General features: G+C 41.9%; 1 protein-coding gene across 1 annotated transcript; it reads right to left on the bottom strand.

Moving 5' to 3' along the window:
* Positions 1-616: 616 nt before the first annotated feature.
* Positions 617-21363, bottom strand: pigq (phosphatidylinositol glycan anchor biosynthesis, class Q). Its single transcript, XM_071203971.1, has 14 exons — positions 21227-21363; positions 19890-20068; positions 15458-15644; positions 14794-15080; positions 14306-14445; positions 13394-13582; positions 12171-12291; positions 11820-11946; positions 10830-10983; positions 5752-5863; positions 4795-4875; positions 3728-3842; positions 2796-2857; positions 617-2567 (listed from the first exon to the last, which is right to left on the bottom strand). The coding sequence occupies exons 2-14, from the start codon at positions 20040-20042 to the stop codon at positions 2415-2417; spliced, it is 1881 nt and encodes a 626-aa protein (XP_071060072.1). The 5' UTR covers positions 20043-20068; positions 21227-21363; the 3' UTR covers positions 617-2414.
* Between the last annotated feature and the right edge of the window lie 416 nt (positions 21364-21779).

Here is a 21779-nt window from a genome sequence, read left to right as displayed (position 1 = left end):
TTCAGAGTATTCCCCCTCCCCCCCCCTTAAATGCATTGTATGGCCCATCATGAGAATAGCATAGAAGGCATTAAAGATCAGACATTAAACACCATTAGCAGTCATTAAATCATTCTGTATAACACATGCTACATAAATAACTGAACAAACATCACACATCAACACACGAGGCATGTTTAGCTAGTGATAAAGGAAAAATACGTTTCAAAATGCACTTTTTCATTAACGATTTAATGTAGGGTTTTCATCATCAGTCCTACCGGAACTATATTTTTCCATTTGTTTGATTGTCAGAAAAAGCATTAAGACACAGCTCCTATGATCTATGGATCAGTTTGGATTTATAATGAATAATCTGAATAGAAAAGAGCGGTCCCAGGATTACAGTAAGACTGGATACGTGTGCTGCAGCAGCATTTATATAAATACATCTCATCAAATCTAGGCACACAAATTCTTATTCAAATATATGAATAGAGCAGCTCTGGGGTTTGTCTCTTCTTGACATTACAGATTAGATTAAATCAAGTAAGACTGTCATCATTTCTATACCAATTATTTTATAAGCCGTTTATGAAAAGATAAGCCTCATCTGAAAAGAAGAGACACCAGTATATTAAATACGCATGGATTTTATTAAATGGCAATGGAACATTTAGTACAGATCAGTAGGAGATGATCGAATAAGAGGTTACAAAAACAAGAATGCACATTTAGACAAATTGGTGCTAAAGACGCTAAAGTACAGAAATAATTCACATTAAAGAGTGAACATTTGTTTTGAATTCTAATTCAGCACTAAGACTGCAGGCAGAGGACATTTCATTGCCTAGCTTTATAAAAAGTGTAAAAATGTTTACAGCTTATGTATCGTTCACCGACAGCTTGTGCGGAACAAGGCCGACATCAAACCTCCTTCTAACAGTTGGTTAGTTTCATTTCAATCAGAGATGGATTAGGTTCATTGTTACAAAGAATGACACCACATTTCATTACAAATGACATGATTAGGCACATATATTAGAAATAACAAGACAAATGCTGACAAATTCACCCAGAGCAGAATAAAGATTTGCTTCGTACCATAACAGAACAGTAACTCCCTCCATAACTGCGAAATATGGCAACAAATGAACACATAAAACACTAATCGTTCTTTTAGACTACACTCTTATACATCAAAACACAAAGTATTCAAAAGAAAATATAAATCAGTTTTTCCAGTTAGTATCATTTAGGTAGACTTTTGCTAATACTTTAATAATTATATAAAATCTATATGATCAGTGCAGTTAAAGCATAAATACCTGATACTGAGTGGAATCCCGCCCCTATGTTGCAGACCTGTGGTTACTGCTGTCGCGTTAAATATGGAGTCTGGTTTGATGACTCTTTTTGACTTGAGTTACTGCTGCGACACGTGTTGGCAATATCCCATTACAGTGAGCGGTGTCCATTGGCTGCAGTTCACTAAAGGTCAGTCTCACTTTACTTCTAGAATCCCTCCAGAAGCTTCAATGGTGCGTAGAGGCTGGTGCTGGACTAAAAGTCATGGGTACAAAAACTCAAATGTTTACATTCTGGTATTTCATGACTAAGGAGTGTTGTAGGGAGGGTTTTATTTGTGTCCTGGTTGCCTCAGCAACACGACTTTAAACTAGGTAGGGTTTACAGGAAAGCCCATGAGTGTGAAAAACAGCTTGTACTTCATGTGTGATAGTGAGGGGTACATCACTATGGGTTATTTGCTTATGGCACTTGAAATGGACATTACATTTAAGAAGCAGGTGCACCAGCACAAAAGCCAATCAATGTACAGTACTGTCATCTGCTTGTTTGTTTCTCATTTGGTTTTTTCTATTAAGTCTTATCTAAGGATTAGTAATTCATCTTTCTGTCGCACACTTAAACCACACCACACAAATAGCTGTGGTCCTTCAGTGGCGTTTTTCTTTGTGGGAAACATTGTGCTTATACATTTAGTACAGGGGTTTAAATACTCATATTATTATTTATTTATGGCCTCTACAACAAAAGAAAACAGCTGACCCTAAATCAAATCCTAAAATGATGGGAAATAAAAGTATCTTCCCCATGTAGTGAAAGTCATCTTATGATCACAGTTCTTACAGCAGCAGGACGTGACTACTTGCTGGTTTTTAAGTTTGATGACTGACACCGCCTTGTTCTCTGTGCTCAGAAACATTTGTCTTCTTCTTCTTCAACCTGACCAAGTGTGCTGAACTGGCAGTTTCTTGCCAACACACACTTTCTGTAATTTTGTTCCAATTTAACATGAAAGCAGCGCAACTCACATTTCTTTTTACCTTTCCATCTTGTTTCACCTTTCCCCCCCTTTCCTTCCATCTCATTATGTAATCAGTCACTTCTCTTTCTGTTGTTCCCTCATCCCCTCAGTCGGTTTTGGTGGTTTTATGTCTCCAGGGATAAATCAGCTCCCCAACAAACAGTTTCTTGGCCAGGGCCGCCCACGAGTCTTTGGGGTAACAGCTGTACGTCGGGGTGCGGTACAACTGAACCACCGCGCTGCTCTTCAGAGGGTTAATCTGAGGAGGGAAACACAACAGCTCCATATCTTAAAAAAGTCACATCAATTGTACTGTATTATCAGGTTACAACGTTCTAAATCCTTTACTAAACAGACACAATCCAGACAATTTACTCCACTATTAGAAGCCTCAGAATAGACACAAAGGAAAATACTTTAGATGGCAAAGAAATCAAGGGGAAAGGGAATTCGATCTTTAAAAAGGAAACTAAATGTGGCCTCTTACCTCCATCAGCAGGTGCAGGGCCGTCCCGGGCTCTTCACACAGCACCTTGAACTTTACACCCTCTGTGAAGAACATGGATAAGAGTCCAGAATCATCTATACACTCATCCACCCATGAATCTCTTTGCTCTCAGGATGTAACAACCTGCTGATAATGCATCATGTTGCCATAGCTCTGTCAGTCCGATCATTCCCGATCGCTTCGACATGGACTCATTAGTTGTTCACACATTAAAAAGAGTGGAGCAGGGATGACATCTTTTTGTAGCAGAACCCTGAACTTAGCATCGCCCTGGTTCCCTAAATAAAACAATGGGATTTATCAATTGGATATTTGATTATATTATGATATTTACACAATTTGTACAATAAGGTCATCTTAATAAATTAATAACCCTTTTTTTTTTATATATATATATATATATATATATATAATAACATCGCTAGTAAAAAAAGCCACATCAAAAGAAAACATATTTTAGCCATTTTCATGTTTCATGACGTGTATTGTGTGCCTCTACTCCGACATGTTTGCAAGCTTGAATGTTCAAAAATGGCTTTATTTTTCTCAGACTGCCTTAGCATCATTAGAGCTAGGTACTGAATGCTAATTGGCTCACTAATGGATTTCATCTTTAGCTATTGAAATGTGGTATTGAATGACAGGGAATTCTTCGATACTTTAATTTACTGACATATTTTATGTGGTAAAGAAAAACAGTAAAAATCTCTCGGGCTTGTGTTAACCACAGAGCTTATTTCAGGCGTTTAACACATTAAATAAAAAAGGGAAGCTGTGCAGGTGTTCCTCCTAAATAAGGAACGTTTCAGATCCTCGAGTCAGTCGGAAGAACCCGTCGTGTTATCTTAAAAAGCATTGCACTTCCATCATGTTTACACAAATGAAGTGATCCATGACAAAAGGGAACGTACCTGCTAGTCTGTAGGAGCGCGTGATGCGGAGCGCCACGGCGAACAGAGGGAAGGAGTTGATGAAGTCCACACTGAGGTGGAGCACGCCCTGGAACAGCACCACCACCAGCCGCAACTGCACAACACAGGGGCACCCAGGTGTTACAAACAAACCCACCCCACTGGAGAGAATCAGGGCTGGATCACTTAATCAAACACAAGTGTGAATGGACTACTGAGTGTTAGGGTAATCCAATACAATAAGCTTTATTTGAACGGTTTTCACCAAATGGAGGCAGACATTTCTTGATCGATCAGCCATCAATCACATCCTCTGCAGACCAAGGCAGTTAGGTTTATATATGGCTTCTTCACAGAAATAGAAAGTGGACTCAGCATAATGTTAGTTAGCTTTAAGGGATTCTAATAGTGAGAAATACGTTAGATTCAATCCACAGGATATATGAAATAATGAGAATGTATTTCATGTTTAAATTAGGGAGGGTGAGAAACTTTTTGGGATTTTAAAACTTAATGCAGTTTCTTTTGGCTAAATCTATACTTACTAACTCCTTTTAGGTCAGTAACTAAATAAATCATCTAATAAAATGGTTAAGTATTTCTCTACCACAGTTTCATTCCTGGTCAAGGGTGCAGCAGACGGCTTTGAAACCGAATGTAGGAGTGTTTTAAAATGTCTAATCATTCCAAGGGAAGAACATCTGGGGCTTATTATCGGGAAATGTTGACGTGTCTTGAGGACATTTCCATGGAAGGATTCGTCAGTTTGAACAAAATAAATTAGCATTTATTGACTTTACGGTAAAGCAGCCTTTAAAACCAGGAAAGACAACCCTTAAGATATAACGATATTCAAAATCTAACGCAATATCTATTCTCATATCACAATATCAGCAGTTTTCTAATTACTGTGCTTACTTAAAAAGTTACAAGAGGGTTTCGTGATGCACAGCCTTTTCTAGATTCCTGTCTACAGCTGTCGGCTCGTTGTGTCTCAGAGGTCTGAACCCCGGTGAGCACAGAAGTGTATTTCTTGCAGGAGTGTGTTTACGTGTGGCTCGTGTTACCAGAGTGAAGACCAGGTAGTAGAGCGCTGTGGTGGGCAGCAGGAACAGCAGCACGGTGAACAGCAGGGTCCCAATGAAGAGCTGGAGCAACGATAACACACAGACACACTCACAGTAAACGGCTGTGCCTCTGTGCTGCTGATGACTGTGTGTGTGTGTGTGTGTGTGTGTGTGTGTGTGTGTGTGTGTGTGTGTGTGTGTGTGTGTGTGTGTGTGTGTGTGTGTGTGTGTGTGTGTGTGTGTGTGTGTGTGTGTGTGTGTGTGTGTGTGTGTGTGTGTGTGTGTGTGTGTGTTATTTCTTTGCATGATGACTTATGGGACTTGAATGTGTCTAAAAAATGAACCCAAAAAGGCAAATTGCACAATTAAGGTGTGAACTTGTCACCAAATGCAAATCCTAATGGGTAATAATTATCCTCCTAAACTAAACTCCTTTGCAGGCCTGTCATCCTCTTTTGAGGATCTTCTAAGTCTGCATGTTTCAGCCTCACAGTGACACACAGAAACAGCCTGTTCTCAGTGAAAGAAAGGGACCTGAACAAATACTATGAAAAGACGCACGCATTAAACATCATTGACTTATGAACCATGTCATATTCAAAGAGTCTCAAATTGGCCTCAATTTGACAAAAAACATTAAAGCGCTCAAATGTATACGCTGGAGATTAAAACTGAATAATATAATACTTTGTAATTGCATGAGTACTTTTATTTTATACTTTAATTACATTGTGCTTATATTTTACGTATGATTATATACGTTAAGATACATTTTATAATCCCTTGGTAAAATCACAAGCTACCTGACTTCTGGTCCTTCCAGTATGATTGGCTGGTGGTAATACCCTTATTGTTTTATCTAAGCAAAACATTTAGAATTCAGGACTTTTACTTGTAATGGAGTATTTGCAAACGTTGGTCTATGTTTAGGCGAAAGGCTTTGTCACTGGGGGTTACCTGGTCCAGGTCGTAGGAGCAGGAGTCCACCCTCTGCCGCAGGACGTTCCACTTCTTCCCCCTGAAGAGCCTCCAGAGAGACGAGAGGCCGTAGATCTTCAGGCAGTACAGCCTGACACACACACAGAGGGAAATGTATACCAGTTCATTCAATACATTATCAATATGTGTACATTACAATGGTGTACATCAGAAAAAAAAGGATGGAAGAGAAGAGAGGAAAAGTAGAGAGGGGGAAATGAAAGAAATGGGTTGGAATGCTTTTAGAAACAAAGTTAGTTTCAATGTAAAGCCTCTTTGAAAAAGCGTTACATATATTTAATATCTTTCTTTATTATTATGAGCAGAGATAATTGATCTAAGTGGCTGGTGAGACATTTGATATGGATAATTACATCTTTTAATATTGTCGTAATAATAATAAAAAATGTTTGATTGTTTACGTCTTTTTATGTTAATTCATTTATTTGTTGGCCGTCACTTTGCTGTTGTGACTCTGTAAATGTCCCAACTGTGGGACAAATAAAGGATTTATGATTTTTAAAATGGTATAATACTAGTATTATGAGTGTAACCTTATAATTATATGCAACTGGGCAGAAATACAGTTTTAAAAAAACAACTAGTAAGGCTGTACCATATATTGTGCAGCAAACTTAAAAATACTTGGCACAGCCCAACAAAAAACATGTTCCCATTCTAGATGTAAGCTAGTTCATATACTCTTTTAAATAAAGACACGTTTTCTAAAGATTTCTGATTATTATTAAACATGTATGAACATGGATAGTTATTACTAATTCTCTCCAATGTAGAAAGTGCATGGTGACCGCAGCAGGAGGTATGTTTAGGTCCATGCATACACATTTAATAATCCACTGACAAAGGCTTCTCAAACTAAATCTGAAAACAGACCCTGGCACAAATGTAGGAGCTGCTGGGGCATAAATATGTAATATTTCATTACGCACCACAGCGAGGGAGCTCAGCTATCTTTAGAGCAAATGCATAATTTAGTCAATCCTCTCCTCCAACACCAAGACCATTATCCCGGCCCTCTGCCTTCCATCACACCACGCAGCGGACCGCCACATCTACGGCTTTCATTCAGATACAACTGATGGAAATCAAAAGGAGGGGAGTGTACCTGAGAGTCAAATACACGTTCAATTATACAGATTTATAATTTATTCTCCAAACAAGATCTGCCAGTAGGGACATGTTCCGGCATGCCTTGACATGCCCTGACATGTTGTGAAATGAAAAAGGAAGATCAAAAGGCTGGGACAAACTATTTTTAGATGTTTAATAATGCACCAGGATATTTATAAATGTCTTTGACTTTAAGAAACCATCTGAGCTCTCTTTTTTTTTTACAGAAGTAAAAGTTCCACAATTTAGACAAACATGATGCTAAAAATGATGATGTTTTATAATGTTTAAAAAGGCCCTATAATGCTATTTTGGGGGTTTTCCCTTGCCCGTCGTGTTTTATAGATATTGTGCATGTAAATGTTCTGTTCCCCCCCCCCCCCTGCCTGAAACGCCTCCATTGGACTGCCTTTTTTACTTCTGTAACATAGTGACATCACTTCCTTACACTCACGCCGCTATTCGCTAGAACTCCAAGGCATTGTTTGTAATAGACTAAGGCCCCGGCCACACAAGGACGATAACGGTCGTATCTGCTACAGTTCACTATCAGATAGACGGTTCGGCCACACGAGGCCGACATGGAAACGCAGAAAACGATAACGGGTCCCTCGGTGGGTAGATCTGCAAACGAAACGCTCTGGGGGCCAAACGGCTCCATGTCTACGCCCTATACGATCATGTCCTGATAACGATGACGCAATAGCCCCGCCTCTCCTGCTCAGAGATCAGCTGCTGGGCTGTCAGAAGAGGGGGAGGAAAAGAGAGGCTCCGTTTTTTTATTCTTATATTATTATATAGAGTCGTTATAATTTTTTTTTTTTAAAAGCTCAATAAATAACAAAGAAGACCTCTGACCGGCACTTTTCTAATGTTGTCCGGAAGATTTCAACTTTAACGGACATGTTGACCGGCAAAACAAATCTAACTGAAACTCTGCCGCACGGTCCCCTCGTCCCTTGGAAGAGGCTGAGAGGTGGGTGTGTTTCATCTGCTGGTGGACTACCGGAGAGATCTACAGCAGGAGCACACGCTTGCCTCGGGGAGGGAGGAAAAGAGCCACAGCTTCCACAGCGGAGAATAAACAGAAGGGCAACCATGCGCGGGAAGTCTTCTTCGCTGCTTTTGTGGCAGGAGTACAGCGCCACTTACAGGCCTGGCATATGTACTACAGCGTCTCCAGCGCTTTCGAGCGGTCTCGTGTGAACGGACACGTTTCTGGTGCCTGTTGCGTGTGGGCGGAAGACTTTTTTGATAACGACTGCGGTCCGTTTGCGTTATCACCCTCGTGTGGCTCCAGCCATAGGGGCGGGACATCTCTAAGCGGTTCACCAATCATAACAGATCTGGCCAGCTAACCAATCAGAGCAGCCTGGGCTCTGGAAAAATAATTGCCATAAATGAATCAATAAGTCACTTTTCATGCAAATATGGTACAAACGCTGTTTTAAGTCTCTGAAATCTGGATTTATTTTTCTTGCTTTGTTCTATGGTATTTAGGTAAATATCTTTGGGTTTTGGACTCACAAACAAGAATGTTAAAGACCTTAAAGATCGCCTTGGACTCGGAAAAACTGGGATTTTTTCAGCTTGCTGGAATTTCAAATATAAATCTGACTTCCTTAGGATCACTGTTAACATTATCATAAGGGCTTATACACATGCTTGTCTAAATGTCACACTGTAATGGCGCAAACGCTGCTTTTCAGCTATTAAAAGAGCAGGTGTTTCAGATTTACTGAAGTTATTGGCAGCTTAATCTTTGTAAACTTGATTTCTGATCTAGAAAAGCAAACCTTGTGAGCCAAAGGACTAAAACAGAGTGAAGGAAACTACTAATTACTTTATAATTATGTTTTAATAACCGTATGACCCAGTTAAGCAGCAGTGACGTAAAACAAAAACATCTTGCTCAGCCAGATGGATTATTCATGTCCCGTAGTGCCATCGACAATTCAAATGATAATAACTTTGGTATTCTCTTCTTTCTATGAAGGGAAAACAGTGAACACAGCTGTTTTCATTACGCACAACACCACATTGAGGAAAAAAAGGATCCATTAGTTTCTACTTAAGATGAACTAACTCAAAATAATGAGATACTTAATCCCAATTTTGACAAAGTTTCTCATTATGTATGCTTTGTTTCTCCTCTCAGTGGCAGAGAAGGGCTTACATCAGATTGTTATGAAAGAAATATCATTTATATTTGACCCTCCTGGTACAGATGGAAGACAGTAATGGTCGTTGTGTGCCCCACATCTCCACTAAGCATGCATCGGTCCTGTTTGTGAATGTCTGTGTTTGGGCCTGTGTGTAATGTAAAATAAGACCAGAGTGCAGAACTATATTTCCCCTCAGGGATTCATAAACTGCGTCTTAATCTTTAGTCTGAATCTCAACCAAGACCCTAAAAGACGGGTCAATAAGGAACTGTAATTATAATGACTTGACAAGAGGGAAAGAAGAAGAAGAAGGTTGGAAAAATACGCCTCCTGCAGGAAGTCATCAGGAACTACAACTAATTACAGGGGATATGCAGGAATCCTGAAGTCAAATGTAATACCTTTTAAGACCCTTTCCATGCATTTTAAGACCTCATCGCCATTTTGAGTTTCAACCGGTTACATTAGCGACACACTTTACGTCACATTGAATATATCCAGTATTGATTGTCATAAATAATCTACCGTACTTTTCGGACTATAAAGCGCACCTGCATATGAGCCGCAGCAGCTACATTGTCCGTCTGTCTTGCTCTCGTTCTGTCTCTCGGTTCCACTTTTACTTTGGCGCGCTACCTGTCTCACTCTTTTCCGGCCTCCAGCTTTTCCTGCTGGAGCCCGCCGCTTAAAGGTGGCGGGCGCGGACCGGTCATAGAGCCCATATTGTTAAAGGTGGTTAATTTTACCTGTAAAATCCATAGATTTAGGAGGTCCCTAGTGGCCGTTAGCTGTACAAAAAAAATGGGGAAAAAAGTCGCGGATTATAGTCCGAAAAGTACGGTACACAGAATCATACTACACACCTACGCAATGATTACATTCAGGCAGACTGTAGAACACAACCTCTTTGGACAATTTATATACTTATTGAAGACAAGCTACACAATGTAATAGCTTGGAAAATGCCGTTTAATACTTTTTAAGACCCCGCGGACACCCTGAATTAGAAGCATTTTTGAGTGTTTAGAGTCACATTTAATCCTGGATGGATGGTGTTGAAATAACTTGGGATTTATCTCGAAAGAACATACAGTACATACTAGGGATGGACCATATTGAATAAAGCTGATATTAATAATGAATACTGTTATAAGTGATATTTTAGTTTAATGCTATATAAACTCCAACATGAAATAACACAGGTATTTTCACTAGATGTCTTGAAGGCTCTATTTTGAAATATTTAATTATTCTTGAATTATGAAGGCGGTTTTGTAGTGGACTGTATCTGCATAAAACATGTTATAAATAAGAGTTAGAATTCTGACTTTAAATCATTTTAAAGGACTACTTCAGAAATCACTGGTGGCATCAACATGACAATTGCCCTGTACGCATTAAAACATTTCCATACATGCGTTTAAAGGCTTCATAAATAAATAAATGAATCATATATCTGTCTTTAAATCAACAATGGAGTTCATCTTATCTTAAGGGATTTACTTTTTGTTGTTTTTGAATGATTTTGGTATAGTTTAGTTTTACAAGTTATATAACACTAAGCCAATACATAAGTTCATTAAGACATGAATTATCCCTTTCTAGTTTTTATTTAAATAAGAGTGCACTCCTATTCTCCTAAATAAAATAAAAGTCGTAAGCCAAGTAGAAGAAGAGGGGGAAGGGGGGGAAGAGGACTAGAGTGAAAAGATGAGTTTTAAGGGCTGTGGAGCTAGCTGTGGAGCTGTGCTGAGGCCTCACCTGGCTCCGTACACGTAGAAGCAGTAGATGTGGAAGGTGAGCAGGGCCACCATGTCGGAGAGCAGCGAGAGGGCGAAGGTCAGGCCGAAGCAGGCCGACAGACCCCCGTACCACAGGATGCCCTCGATGAAGGGGGACATCAGGTGGATGTAGCCTGGAAGGGAGAGGGTGCATCAGGGAGAATGAAAGCCTCTCATGGCCAGGAGCAGAGATGCTGCTTATATCTTTCTTTGGCATGGAAGTGATCAGCACGCTCAAAAGGTCTACCATGATTATTTAATGCTTCATCATTTCCACAGCAACGGATCTAGAGAGGGCTTATCTAGCTCTGAATGACAAATGAACACATGAAAATAACTTATGCTTTAAATAAAAATATATATTTTAGTGTCAAGAAACAGACATCGTTTGAATCCTTAAGACATGTATTTTCCCATGTTTGCATATAACTCCAAGTAAAGCAACATGTGTTAAAACAACAAACAGGGCATTTGAATGATAAGATGATCCTGGGAGGATATTTACATTATTAAATATCGGCATATTTCTTGCTATCTTTCATTTAGGGTAAGGGTCCAGTAATTGTATTGATTGATTTTGGTTAACATGAGTGATGGTCTAGTTAAAACACCACAATGTTGAAAATCAAGCCTTTTAGAAGGAGTACATTAACATATAAAAATAACCGTTGCATCCTAACGGTTAATATGAACTATTCTCCAAACTGTGAGGACTTTGTACAAGTCTTTGTATCAGGCATTGTCAAAGCTCTGTGTGTGTGTGTGTGTGTGTGTGTGTGTGTGTGTGTGTGTGTGTGTGTGTGTGTGTGTGTGTGTGTGTGTGTGTGTGTGTGTGTGTGTGTGTGTGTGTGTGTGTGTGTGTGTGTGTGTGTGTGTGTGTGTGTGTGTGTGTGTGTGTGTGTGTGTGTGTGTGTGTGTGTGTGTGTGTGTGTGTGTGTGTGTGTGTGTGTGTGTGTGTGTGTAGACTCACTGATCCAGAGGTGGATGTGGTAGAGGAAGAAGCGGCCCAGCACCTGGTCCAGGGCCCGGTTCATCTTCAGCCCGGCAGGAGCTCCCATCAGCCACTGCAGCAGCTCCTCCAGCTCTTTGGCCACGTGCTGAGGAGGAACCAGAGGGAACAGTTAGGTGGGACGAGGAAATCCAAAACACCAGCTCATTCTTTTCAGTTTTTATTCTCTTGTATTTTCAAAGACTTACATTAAAATGTCAAGGTTTATTAGGTAATTTACTTTACCTAAACCTTCTTGCGTTAACTTAAAAAGCCTTGTTTATGTAACTCAGCAACTTAGACTTAAACATCTGATCTGTGTCACACACTCACGTCGGCTGCAGGCACCAGTGTGTTGGCCAACATGCTGATGTGGTTGTCTTTGTACAGCCACCACATCAGCAGCATGCCGAGAGCCACGTCCAGCAGCACCGACACCACCATGTTCGCCTTCCTGGAAACACACGGAGAGACAATAGAAGTGGTTACAATAAAATAAGCTAAATAACAAGAAATAAAACATTAAAGGTCACATGTCATGGCCATTTCTACTGATCATAATTCCATTGTTGAGGTCGACTAGAATAGATTTACATTGTTCAATGTTCCAAACTCACATTGGTTTCTCATACAGCATCTCTGTATAGTATTCACTCTCTGTCCAAATGGCTTGTTGGAGCTCCTGCCCCCCCCCCCCCCCCTCCCTATGAGCCTGTGCTCTGATTGGTCAGCTCGCCCACTCTGTTCCGATGAGTCCACCACCGTTACAGCGGAACATCAGTGATTATGTGTTACAGTGGCGTTTGTTAGCAACCAGAAAGTGACACCAGTAATGACAAACAGATGAGAATGCTGCGTGGGGTCTGGGTGCCGTGTTGGCGGGACGTTGCGGGGCTCGCTGCTCCGCCCTTTGAGGCTCGAGGAGCGGACAGTGTGAGCCGGGTTACTGGTGTCGTTTCCTGGTTGCTGCGTGGGGTCTGCGAGACATCGCGAATGGATGCGGGAAGGGGGGGGGGGTGCTGAGGGGGCTGCAGCACCCCCATCTGCGAGGCTCCACTAGCACCCGCAAAACTTCCACTTCAAATCCAATCCAACGACCCGACTGACACTTCAGCATAAAACCTTTGAGACTGTATGAGGATGCTTTATGCGGTCGATGACGGCTGACTCTTCTCACCTAGGGGCCAAAATAGATCACTACCAACTGCTTTAGTAGAACAATGCAGATGGGCTAAAAACAATCCTTATCAACACTGTTTCACGACACATTTCGTCCTCGCCGTGGATCAAAAACTGACATCCAATGAAAAGTTTGGTCTCATTTTGAACCGGAGCATCCGCAGATTCATTCTATAATAGCTATGCTCCGATCCACTAAAGTTAAGAATGATACAACATGAATAAATCCTTGTTTTTGTAATCTTTTGGGAGGGACAATTAAGTGAGATTGAAATATTCGTTATTCATTTCGGAGGGGAGAGGGAGACCCCTGCAGGAGAGACCTACTCTCCTCTGAGGTGACCTGCTTAGAACACTTCTGTGTTGCTTTGACTAACCTGATGAACTCCGTGTGTCCGGCGGCGGGCTTCTGCGAGCTGAGCGTCCTCATGTGCTCCGTCCTGTAGCTGAGCTGCACACAGGTGGACAGCTTACTGCTCAGGAAGCGCAGCGGGGACAGACTGAAGACCCTGCAGGACAAACATACGACATAAGGATGATGTTTGAAGTGTGCTGCCTCGCATTGTCAGTCAGTCACATTAACATTTACAGAACTGTGGTGATACAATTTGGTTGTCGACTAATTGATCAATTAGTAGAACATTTGAAAGACTTTAAGGTGGGGTAGGTAAGTTTAAGAAACCGGCTCGAGATACACTTTTTGTTATATTCCATGGAATGCTCTTAACATCCATAAAATCCATAAAAAAACTTATCTCGTGCCCTCATTGGTCATGTGCGCGTTCGTGTGTGTTGGAGGAGGGACTCTGTCAGGAATGGCAGATTTGTTCAGTTTGTGTTTATTTTTAAATTCTAGCCACTCGAGCTGGTTTCTCCAAAAGTACCTACCTCACCTTTAAGTAACGGAAATGTATACGTTTCACTATTTTCTGAAATGTTCTAGAGCAGAGGAATAATATATTTATTTATTAGAAAGAAATATGAGGAATTATGTATTATTAAGCTAATCGTTGCAGTTCTGCTTTGATTATACATCTAATGTTAAAAAAAGTGTAAATATACTCTGCACCTTATCACTGTGCTGTCTTCTGGTTAGATGCTCTGTGCAAAGATAATAAAGCTGAATCAAATATCCTCTGACTAAGCCTGTTGTTGGTCTCATAGCTGCCCGTATGTCATTAAAATAGAGCACATTGCCTCCTCCTCCTCCTCCTCCTCCTCCTCCTCCTCCTCCTCCTCCTCCTCCTCCTCCTCCTCCTCCCCCCCCCCCCCCCCCCCCCCCCCCCTCCGGCAGGGTGGAGTGTTTCAGCAGCTCCACGATGATGCTGGCCTCTCGACCCTCAGACTGCCAGTGTGTGGACTTCAGGGGCCCGTCGTCGTATCGGTCCAGGAAGTACAGAGGCTGGCTGAGGGCCACCGAGCGGAACATCTGCCCAGAGGAGAGGAGGGGGTTAGGGCTGTTAATGGCTGCTTATACCCATTAACATGCACTTCACTCTGCACACCCTCTGGGAACAGGTGATTTGATGATTTACCTCACATGTGACGCCAAACATTTTAAATGTCATGCTGCATTATTATTCTTTTCTTTAGGATGTGTTGCTGCATTGTGGGAGGAAAGGCAATCTTACAAGCAGAGCCCAAAGAAAGAAATTCCTAGCATTTCTAAAACCTTAAAAAACAACAAATTGAAAGTAGTTTTTTCTTAGCACGTTTACAAACTCTGCATTAAGAAGAAAAGCTCAAACAGGAGTTACACGAGGCACTGCTGGTGTACCTGTCTCAGCTCAGAGGTTGGGTCCGTAGTTGGGTCCGAAAGGCCGTTCTCGATGGGGTGAAGCTGCGACAGCATCACCTTCCTCTGCTCGTAGTGGACGAAGATCACCTTCTCCTCCTCATCCTGCTTTTCTTTCTCCTTCTCCTCCTCCTCATCCTGCTTTTCTTTCTCCTTCTCCTTTTCTTTCTCCTTCTCCTCCTTTTTCTTCTTCTTTTCTCCATCACCTCCAGCCTCGCCATCAATCTTATCCGCCTTCTTTTTAATCTCCCGTGGAATTACTCTTCCATCTGGCCACAACAAAGTTAGTCATTCAAAAGGCGTTATTCATTTCACTGAAAAGGAAGTCCTCCTGAGGTTTATTAAAGCATTTGACACAAATAATAATAATAACAATAAGTAACCCAAAATGGTTCTGAAACAATATTTCAAAATGTGGATGTTTTATGCAAACCCAGCCCAAAAACCATACTTGTTATTAAAGTTATTTTGGAATTTAGAAATAAATGTGAAATGATGGTTAAGTTAATTTTTTTATTTCATTTGTTACATTTATTATGATTATTTGTTAATTATCATGTGTTTTCTGTTATGAATGATATTGCTTTCCTGGTGTTGTCTTTATGTACTTTGAAATAATACATGAGTCTCAGTGTGCGAGTCTTACTCTGATCCCGGCTGAGGACCTGGCAGTTGAAGCCGGTCTTCCCCAGCTCGCGGTTGATCTGGAGCCAGCGCTTCTGGGGGAAGATGGTGCTGAGGTCTCTGAGGAAGCTCTCCATGCCCTCCTGCCCCTCTTTGGGGAGACTCCATGAGCCCAGCACCGACAGCTCCACCCCACTGCGGGCCTGGATCTGGGGAGAAGAGGAAGGAGTGCGTGAGAAGAAAAGGCAAGACCTTCACGTTTTGGACCTCGAAGAAGCAGTGTTCTAAGACTCTCTCTACCCCCCCCCCCCCAGGAACATCACCTTCCGTAACCTACGCTCTGTCGATCCCCAGCACCTATCCCACCTGCTATCCTCTACTCTCCCCCTGGACTCGAACCTCAGCACACCTGATGACCTACTCAATCACCTCAACTCCACCCTTCTCACCTCCCTCAACAGCCTGGCCCCCCTCAAAAGGAAAACTGTCACCTTTACAACCTCGTCTCCCTGGTTCACCCCTGCACTCCGTAGAATGAAACAAACCGGCCGTCAGCTTGAACGCTTAACAAAAAAATCATCCCTCACAGTTCACCACCAATCCTACAAACTTCATCTCACCACCTACAGAGATGCCCTCACTGCCGCAAAATCAGCTTACCTCTCCAACATCTTCACCGACCCCTCCCATACCCCCAGGACCCTCTTCTCCACCGTCAACAAGCTCCTCAAACCCCGTGCCGACACCCTCACTTCCTCCACTTCCACCTTATGCAGTTCATTCCTCCAGTTTTTCTCGGACAAAATCACTGCCATTAATCACTCCCTATCTGCTTCTCCAATCTCTCCCTCCTTCTCCCCTGACCTCCCGACTCCCCCTCCCCACGGCCGCCTCTCCCAGTTCACTCTGGTCTCCCCCTCTGAAATTCTCAATCTGATCAGCTCCTCCAAACCCACTACCTGCTCCCTTGACCCTCTTCCCACCCCTCTACTGAAGTCCTGCCTCCCCGTCCTCTGCCCCTACCTTGTCAACCTCTTCAACTCCTCCCTGTCCCAAGGAACCGTTCCCTCTGCCTTTAAAACTGCTGCTGTCACTCCCATCCTCAAAAAACCCGGTCTGGATCCCTCATCCCTCAGTAACTACCGCCCCATCTCCAACCTCCCCTTTCTCTCCAAAACAATAGAACGCATCATCTCCAAACAACTTCACCGCCATCTTCAATCAAATCACCTCTTCGAACCCCTTCAGTCTGGTTTTCGTCCCCATCACAGCACAGAAACGGCACTCGTCAGGGTCCTCAATGACCTCCTCACCTCTGCTGACACCGGTTCCCTCAACATCCTCATCCTCCTCGACCTGAGTGCAGCCTTTGATACCGTGAGCCACAACATCCTGCTCACCCGACTCCAAGACATCGGTATCGAAGGTACTGCGCTCAGGTGGCTCCAGTCATATCTCTCCGACAGATCCCACTTCATCTCCCTCAATAATCACTCCTCTGCCACCGCTACAGTCACCCAAGGTGTTCCCCAAGGCTCAGTACTCGGCCCCCTCCTCTTCATCATCTACATCCTCCCCCTTGGTCAGATTCTCCGCCACTACAACCTGGACTTCCACTGCTACGCCGATGACACTCAAATCTACCTCAGCACCAAATCCCTCCATAACCCCCCCATCACCCACATTGAATCCTGTCTGACTGACTTGAAATCCTGGATGCAAAAAAACTTTCTTAAACTCAACAGCAATAAAACTGAACTCCTCCTCATCGGCTCCAAATCCACCCTCAGTAAAACCCCCAACCTCACACTGACCATCGATGGCACCCCTGTTTCCCCCTCAACCCAGGCACGCAACCTCGGGGTTATATTCGATCCCACCCTCTCCCTTGACTCCCACATCCGCCAAGTTGTCAAAATCTCATTTTTCCATCTCCGCAACATTGCCAAAATCCGTCCCTATCTCACCCGCCCCGCAGCTGAGCGACTCATTCACGCCTTCATCTCCTCCCGCCTCGACTACTGTAACTCCCTCCTATACGGCATCAGCTCCACCTCCCTCAGTAGACTCCAGCGTGTTCAGAACGCAGCCGCCAGACTTCTCACCCACACTAAATCATGGCACCATATCACCCCGGTCCTCAAAGAACTACACTGGCTTCCCGTTACTCACCGCATCAACTACAAACTCCTGGTCCTTACCTATAAAGCCCTCCACCATCTGGCCCCCCCGTACCTCACTGACCTTCTCATCCCCTACCATCCTCCCCGGACCCTCAGATCCACCTCGGCCGGCCTGCTTTCCACCCCCATTGGCAATCTCCGGAGCTTTGGAGACAGAGCCTTCTCTGTGGCCGCCCCAAAGCTCTGGAACTCCCTCCCCCAAGACCTCCGTGAGTCCGAGTCCCTCACTCTGTTCCAGTCCCGCCTCAAAACCCATCTTTTCACCTCTCTCTATCCGTAAAACACCCCCCCACTCATTTTCGACCTCCTCCTGACTGCCACTGTGTTTTGTTTTGTTGTTTTTGTTGTTTTTCTTAGTCTGTTGTCTACCTGCCCCAGTCTATCTACCCCCCCCCCCCCTCATATTGTAAAGCGTCTTTGGGTACTATAAAAGCGCTATATAAATCCAATATATTATTATTATTATTACTCTTTTTTCTGGGACATTTTATTTTCAGTTCATTGACAAACTGAGCAAGATGATATTTCCACCTATCGTCTTTGTTGTTATTAGGAAACAGGGGTAGACATTAAGGGTCAAACTCCACTGGCCCGGAGCGTTCGTCCAAAGAATCGACTAATAATGAAGAAAATTAACACATTTGTTGCAATAGTAATGTATGCACTAACTACATGACTTCTTATTCAACATTTGAATCATCAGTTCTTCCTCATTTTCCTCAATTCTTCATATTTAGTTTATTACAATAATGATATTGTGGTCATTGTTAAAAAATGTCTGCTATCATTATGAGTATTATTATTTGTTTAATGCGCTTCCTGTCATCAGGAGTTAGACATGTGATGGCTGTGTAATAGATTAGAGACGCTTCCCTAAAGCCATACCTTTATATTCTCTACTCTTCCCTCACTTGTCAGAACAGGTCGGCATCGACGCACAGAGCCGGCAGAAGACCTCGTTTACATCATCATATAGAACTCCATCGATCAAGCTGGCCGAGACCTCCTCTCCCTCTTCTTCTCATGCTCCCCGTCTCTCCTTTAACTCCTCCGGTGACTTTCTTTTATTTGAAGATAGTTTTTTGCCCGGCGCTTGGCCGGTTACCGCTGGTATTAAAAACATTTTGGCGAATGGTTAGGTGGCGAGAAAGTCTGTAGTGAACGGGAGCCTACTCGCGCTGCGCACCGCACCAAAACCTAGTTTGCTTTTCACCCAACAACGACAACCGCCTCACAAAACGCTATGTTGTAGCATTAATAAACCAAACAATTTAACAAAATGCTTGTCAAAATACCAATACCGCAGGACCATTGTTTTTTTTTTTAAAGCAATATTTTGAGTGGCCCGAGCGGGCAAGTGGAAAGTACGTTATGCTGACCGGGCCAACGGGCCATTTCAAATGTCGAGCCCTGGGAAATGATTAGCAACTTGGGAAACGGGTTGAACATCAGGTTTTAAAGAGCAGCAGAGAGAGAAGAGAAGAGAGAAGAGAGAAGAGAGAAGAGAGAGAAGTTCAACCACTTTCTTGAAAATATCCAGGTATTTATATTTCGGAAAAAATGATGCTTTTCTTTGTGACTAAAATTTCTAGGGTTGTGCCATTATAATAATTGTTGTATCCACAGGTTTTTGAATGAAGGTCAATTTACAAAAAAGTCATAGTTATACAAATGTATAACTATAATTAGAATTGTGTTTTTGAACGGCTAAACGCCACAAAATTGGGGTTGAACTGAATATTTGGTCAGTTGAAAACATTTGGTACATTTGGATAGCCTGTGTAACGCTCCGGATTATGGTACATGTTTGGATCAAATGAGTATGAAAAAGATCCTATGCAGCAAACACTGGAAACTTATTCTTCAGATAATATAAAACTAATAATATTAGTGTAGAATCATTTGTATCTGCAACTGAGCACAAATACCGGCTTTAAACAGAATGAAAGAAATTCTGCGCAACATTCAAATGTTGAAATTAAAATGTAAATGTCATGAATAAAACTTTGATACTCAAACAAATATAATGAAAGGTCTGCTAAGGTGTCCTCTTTGTATGAGTCAGATAAAACAGTAGAAATGTTAGTACCGGGTTAAAAACTGGTTTAATTATGCCGCAGATTGAAATGCATAAGGTTAAATTAGTCCTTGAGGAGTCAAAACATGAAGCCTTCAAAACACTCAGCGTTGTTACAAAACTTTCTAGGTTTTACAAAGTCACAGTTTTTCTATCTGGGAGGACACGGGTGTCTTCAGTGCTGCTGCACGTACCTGCTGGATGTACTGTTTGACCTGTCCCGGGATGAATGGGTAGTGGATGACCGCCAGCACCACGGCAGAGTCATGGCCGGAGAGCCAGCGACCGACCAGCAGGCCGCTGTCGGCCCGGTTACAGCACTGAGGGAAGAAGATCTTCAGCACCATGACTTCACTGCAGCTCTGGTGATGATCTGAGAAAGAGAGGAAACGACAACCAGGTGAGCTCTGCAGCACAGAAAGAGGCCAGCTGGCTGTATTCTAGCTTCCTGTCAACAAAAGATACATCTTAATTCATCCCTGAAGGACTATTCAGGTGTGAGAGCAACACAAGCAATAAGACTGAAGGACAGGATATGCCTGGAAAGAGTTCACAAAAGGATACTAAGAATACAAATATGAATATGAATGTAAGCAACAGTAAAAATAAGATTAAAGATACGAGTGAATATTTTTATATATATTTTTAAACAAAATCCATGAATGCAACATTAGTCTATCTTTCATTTATTAGTGGTATCTCTTTCGTGTGGCTCTCAGTACATTAGTTCCTAAAGACTTCAACCTTTTAAAAACAGCTTACAAAATATATATATTTTTTTAAATGTCAAGGGCTACACTGAGTAAAGGTTGAATAAAAAACCTGGTGTATAGCTTGATATTTTACTTAGGGATTATTTCGATGCTTTAAGGTTACTTTTTGTATTTTTAGTCTATGGGAATTTCGAATGCATTACGTTGAATTGGAAACCAGAATGTCCTACACTGTCGTATTGCTACTTGCTTTTACTTCATATAAAAACCATCTTGCACCACTGGTCACATTTATCATAAATCACAACATTTCAAGTACATACAAAAATATTTCTAATGTATATATAAAATACCTGATGTCTGCCGAATCGAAAAGTGGACCTTTGATATTCATGAGATATTTATGTTGTTAAAGCTGCTCTACATGGATGCACGACGGCTGGCAACTGGTCAAATGTCCTGATTTTGAATGGAGTTTGGTATGAACGGAACTGAACGGTTGGCCTCCTTTTATGCCCTTCAAATATTGAGTTTGTAGCGCGTTGTTGTGGCAACATAAACCCCGGGGCTGGATTATTATTGATGTCAGTGGCAGTTATGTCAATTAAAGGGTTAGCACAGGAAAGTAAGTTAGCTTGAGTGTTAGCCAGCGAAACATAAATGTGGCAAAATACCGTTAAAATAACATGAATGTAGTAAACGTTTATAGCAACAATTAGTAAGTTAACGACGATTGATAACACAACAAAAATGAGAGGTAAACGAGATAACTGCAGTATGGAGACCAGTTATTGGTGTGTAAAAAATACAATATTTACCTTCTTTAACAACGACCAAATATTTCACCTCCCATTTGTAACGTCGAGTGGAGTTATAATCATGGGTTTAGTGAAGACGCCATATTTTTTGTTGATAGTCCGTTGCATAAAACTGTCCGGTGAGAAGCACAACTCTAATATTTGGTTCCGTTTTCCCTCCCGTCGAGTTGTTTTTACATTTTCACGATTTAATAGACCGGACAATGACAACAACCAACAACAAAAAAACACGTTTTTGTTGACGTTACTATAGTTTGGTCCCATTCATATGTAAATGTTTACCGGAGATAATAAAACGACCAAAACTGTCAACTTCGGTCAAAGTAGACATGATAACAAAAATATCCTCCCAAAGAGTGAAAACAACATTATAAAATACGCCTGACTGAGAACCTGATTAAGTATATATTACAACAGAGGTAGAATGTATATAGATTATGATTACTTTACTAAATAAAGACGATGAAGTGTTTGGTTAGTATATGGTCAACATTTTCAATTAAAGAATAAACAATTAATAGGCCTATAATAAAAAAAAACCTAACAAGGTAAC

The sequence above is a fragment of the Pseudochaenichthys georgianus genome, chromosome 8, assembly GCF_902827115.2.
Source record: "Pseudochaenichthys georgianus chromosome 8, fPseGeo1.2, whole genome shotgun sequence".
NCBI lineage: Eukaryota > Metazoa > Chordata > Actinopteri > Perciformes > Channichthyidae > Pseudochaenichthys > Pseudochaenichthys georgianus.
Note: the sequence above shows the minus strand (reverse complement) of the source record. Positions and strands in the feature narration are given on the sequence as shown.

Coding starts and splice junctions, on each gene's coding strand:
- pigq (XM_071203971.1), bottom strand. CDS start 20,042: ATGGTGCTGAAGATCTTCTTCCCTCAGTGCTGTAACCGGGCCGACAGC. Junction 12,292..13,393: donor GGACACACGGAGTTCATCAG/GTTAGTCAAAGC, acceptor GTGTGTTTCCAG/GAAGGCGAACATGGTGGTGT. Junction 10,984..11,819: donor CCACATCCACCTCTGGATCA/GTGAGTCTACAC, acceptor TCTCCCTTCCAG/GCTACATCCACCTGATGTCC.